Source organism: Monopterus albus, unplaced genomic scaffold (assembly GCF_001952655.1).
Source record: "Monopterus albus unplaced genomic scaffold, M_albus_1.0 scaffold290.1, whole genome shotgun sequence".
NCBI classification, from domain to species: Eukaryota; Metazoa; Chordata; class Actinopteri; order Synbranchiformes; family Synbranchidae; genus Monopterus; species Monopterus albus.
In genome coordinates this window covers 522347-526917 of record NW_018128170.1, presented here as the reverse complement: position 1 = coordinate 526917, position 4571 = coordinate 522347, and the positions used below count along the sequence as shown (strand labels likewise).

At 41.2% G+C, this 4571-nt stretch overlaps 1 protein-coding gene across 1 annotated transcript in view; it reads left to right on the top strand.

The window, feature by feature from the left end:
• Positions 1-381: 381 nt before the first annotated feature.
• Positions 382-4571, top strand: part of dcaf5 (ddb1 and cul4 associated factor 5) — a 16704-nt gene continuing 12514 nt past the window's right edge. The window contains exons 1-4 of the mRNA XM_020622932.1: positions 382-763; positions 2951-3094; positions 3765-3801; positions 3941-4080. Coding sequence (XP_020478588.1) covers positions 547-763; positions 2951-3094; positions 3765-3801; positions 3941-4080 — 538 coding nt within the window. The 5' untranslated portion in view covers positions 382-546. The remainder of the gene's footprint in view (positions 764-2950; positions 3095-3764; positions 3802-3940; positions 4081-4571) is intronic.

Below are 4571 nucleotides of genomic sequence, written 5' to 3'. Positions count from 1 at the left end.
GACTGCTGCCCAATCCCCTGTGCACTGTGTGTATACGTTTACTAAAGTAATATTTTGAATGCTGGAGTAATTTTCACTGTGGTATTTTAACTTTTTTAAGTAAACACTCTTGAGTAACGACTTCTTTCACAACTGGTAATACAAAAATGCTGTAGAACTATAGGCTTATTTCAACCTTTAAAAGTAAATGGCGGTGAGTTGAGGTTTGTTTAAACTTCAGATATGTAGCAGAAACGTCTTGGTATGCTTCAGCTTGTGGATTTCAATAAAAACGCGGAGTCAAGTGTTGTGATGTTGGGTGACACGGGGAAGAGAGAGAGAGAGAGAGAGAGAGAGAAAGAAAGATCCTCCCCCAGGAAGCTGCTGCTGGGACTGAGAGGCGGTACAAAACACAACGTCGACATCAGCAAACAGCGGGGTGTCCACCATAATGTAGCCCAAACAGAGTAGGAACAGCCGTGCTTACATCCACTGAATAACACGCGCAGATGTCCAGGCTGCAGTGGTGAAAACAAAATAAAGCAGAGCGGGCCGTTTTATTTTTGCATGGTGAAAATGAAGGAGCTGAAGGGCTGCGGTATGCGGTCTTCTGTGGGCTTTCTGTCCCGCAGAGAGCTGAGTGGACAGCCGCTCATGAAGGAGGAATTCCAGAGACGCAGGCTGGCCGGCTGCACCCGCCTCTACAAGAAGGATATGCTCGGGCATTTTGGCTGTGTCAATGCCATTGAGTTCTCCAACAACGGCGGAGAATGGCTGGTGTCTGGTAAGTTGACAAATGCCTTTCCCCCTAGCCCACACAGTTTTAATTTGTTAGCATGCTAACGTCAGGCAGTCAGCTGAAACCCTCCTGGCTAGCTGGTGTTAAGTTAGCCTAGCCGTTGGCTAACTCTAGCTAGCCAGTCAGTCGGCTGAAACCCTCTTCGCTAGCTGGATCTAAGATAGCCTAGCCTTTCTTGCTAGCTAGCTAGCTAGCAAATGTCAAACCAAATAGCCAACAGCTCAGAGGGCACGATCCCGGACCAGCTCCATGTGTCAGGCCACAACATGAGCATTGTGGCCACTGAAGTGGACATTTTTCTCCGTGATGAGTCTAACCATGGCGTCCTCTTGAAATTAAAGTTATGTCATGAGAGAAGGATAAAAAACAAACTAACAATCATCTGGCCTGGCTTGACAGCCTCAGACTTGCCAGTTTGGTTTACTGAGTATTTGTACAAATCCTGTATTCACAATGTTATTTAAGTTAAAGTACAACGCATTAGCACAAAAATATACTTAAAGCACCCAACGTCAACGCACTCATGCAGAATTGCACAGTTCAGTTTAATGTATATCATGTTATTGTATTTTAATTATTGATGCATCATTGTGTACATCACATTTAATGTTGCTGGTAAAGGTGAACCAATTTTAACTAACTTATATACTTAGATGTTGAAGTACTGCTGGGTAGTTTGTAAATTTCCCACCAAGGAAGTGTTTCTGATTATACTATATTTTTTAAATGAATCTCATTCTGAAACTAAGGTTCTCAAATAAATGGCGTCAAAAGTCCAATATCTGCCTCTAAAATGTTTTGAAGTCAAAGTGTGTGGCAGCAGAAAATGAAAATACAGTACAGATACCATAATTGTACTTAAATATTTGAGTAAATGTACTTAGTTACTTTCCACCACTGTGTATTTGTATGCAAAAGTTTTAGCAAATTCCATTAAGTTGTTGACTTTTGAGGTAAAAAGAGGTACATTCAATGCCTGCAGCAAACAGACATGAAAATTACTGTTTCATCAAAAAAAATATAACTAAAATATTCTGCTGTGGAAGTGGTTGTAGCCTGCTGTACATAAACATGCAGATAAAGAGAAGAATTGACTCCACTGAAAGCCAGCTAACTCTGGATGCAGATGGTGTGCAGTCAGTCCAGCTAAAACCGAGGGGTCTGGCTTGTACAACAGGACAATGATCCAAAGCAAACATGAAAAATCCACCAAGAACTTCTTCAAGAAACAAAAGCTGAAGATTTTGGGATGACCCTCAACAGTCCCCTGACCTGAACATCAGTAAAAATTCTGGGAACATCTTAATTATGCTGTGTATGCAAGACAACCTAAAATTATCCCAGAACTTGAGGTGGTCTACAAGAAATAGTGGATGAAAATTCCTAAATCATTTTCAGACAGACTCTTAGTTGACCCTAACCCCTAAAAGTATTAGCAACAAGCCGTATCTGCCACAGGGGTTCCTTAAGTGCTGACTTAGTGGGGTGGCCAAACTGCTGCACATGCTACAGTTACTGTTTATCTTTTCCTAAATTAATGAAATATAAACTAACTGTGCATTAACATCTGAAGACTTGTTTTTAATGTCTGTTGTTGCAGGCAGGGGTTGTGTTTACTTCAAAAATCAAAAAAATATGTAGTTTGCTCATGGATCATTAACTCTGGTGGAGCATGAAAATGACCTCCTGGTGTTGCACCAAATACAACAGCCAGTGCATATTTAAAATTTTGCTGTTGCATATGTGTGTCTATGAAAATCTTTGAAACTGTAAAAAACATCTGTTCCCCCCGTAGTCCAGGGGGATGTCTTAACTCTGACCAGCAGTTCAAAATATTATGATGTTACAGTGACATAAAACTGAGGGAACCAGCATGTCACCACACTGGAGAAGCTGGAATCAGAGCAGTTTTGGTTTGCTGTGTTGCCAGAATAGTTGCTTATTAAATATCTGTCGATCAACTAATGGATTATTTGTTGCAGCTTTGAATCTTTTCTTTTTGTTGTGAATAAGTACCGTGGAGTTTGTCTTTATGGTTCTAAGAATTGTTGAAATGAATCAGTGAACCTAGTAGACTTCACTTTAAAGGAGTTTTGGAACCTCTCTCATGGTCTATATGCCCTGAGTACTTTTGTGAGTTTAGTGGTATCGGTCCATGTTTTCTGTCTACAGGGGGGGATGACCGCCGGGTCCTCCTTTGGCACATGGAGAAAGCCATCCATGCCCGGTCCAAGCCTGTGAAACTGAAGGGGGAGCACCTGTCCAACATCTTCTGCTTGGCTTTTGACAGCACCAACAAAAAGGTCTTCTCTGGTGGTAAGAGCAAGGAAAACCCATCTGATCTCTGCAACAAGACCAGTTTCTCTTCTTAGTTCTTGACTTCGAAATATGGAATTGTCTGTCTTATATGTTTGTAGGTTAAAGGTAGATCAGACTTGATGCAAAAACCTTAACGTAGAGGAGACACTAGCAAGCACCTGACTGATGAAGATAAACAATAAAAGCAGTGACATTAGATACACTACAGGTGCAGAGCAGTGAAATTCATGATAAAAATGAATGCATCTGAGGGCAAAGAGGACTGAGCGGACCTAGTCAAGATCAGTTTTAACCTGAGCAGAAAGATGAGATTTGATTAGATTCACTGCTCAAGTGGCACTTTTTATTACATCTGAGGGGTTGCATACATTTTGTAGTTACATCACTGCACATGAGTGGTGCTGGGTGTAAATTATGCCTGTTAAAGATTAAAATTTTCTTAAATGCTGGAGCTGAAATACAGTGTTTTGGAGGCACATGGTGAGCATTGAATGCAAATGGGTCTAGAGAGTAAGTGCTGTAAAGCTGTAGTAATTCATTGATAAATAATTAACTAACTGTGCTATCTAATACACAGCTGAAGAACAAGCTAGTTTTGCAGATTAGAACAGCGCATTTGTCCTACACACACCTGCACTTCAGAACGTGTCTGTTTTCTGTTTTATAGGAAATGATGAACAGGTGATTCTTCATGATGTGGAGAGGTTGGTAACAAATTTTATGTCTTGTAGCCATTATAAAAACCCTTTTTAACAGACCATTAGTTAAAATGTTTATGCAGCTAATATACTTACGTTTACGCTAACAAAATAACTAAAATGTGAATGATTGCTGCCTCTACAGAAGGGAAACTCTGAACGTGTTCCTGCACATTGATGCTGTGTACAGCCTGTCTGTCAGCCCAGTCAATGACAACGTGTTTGCCAGCTCATCTGACGACGGGCGCGTTCTTATCTGGGACACTCGTGAGCCGCCACATGGAGGTAAAAGTGGAGATGCCTGTTGAGCCACATTGCAACAGCCTCCCATTTTTCCTGCATTTTAGCAAGCAAGCCCGTGAATACAAATGCGTTTTAAGAAGTGATTTAAAAACAGACAAGTTCGGAGCTGATCTAATCTCCCATGGCAGACCATACCACAGTATAGAGGCCCGAACTGAAAAAGCTCGGTCTCCCCAATGTTTCCGTCTGGAAATATATGAAGGTGCCAGACCATGTACAGCCTTATAGACAAACATCAACAGTTTAAAATCAATCCGAAAACGAACAGGAAGCCAATGTAGAGAGGCAAGGACTGGAGTGATATGCTCATGGCGCCAAGATTTCTCACATGAGGCCTCAGGTAGGAGGCCAAAAAACTAGGAATATCAGAACCAGTGACACCAGAGTTACCAATTACAACACATTCTGTCTTACTTTCATTAATATGTAAGAAGTTATGTGATAACCATGCCTTAATGTCCCTCAGGCAATCC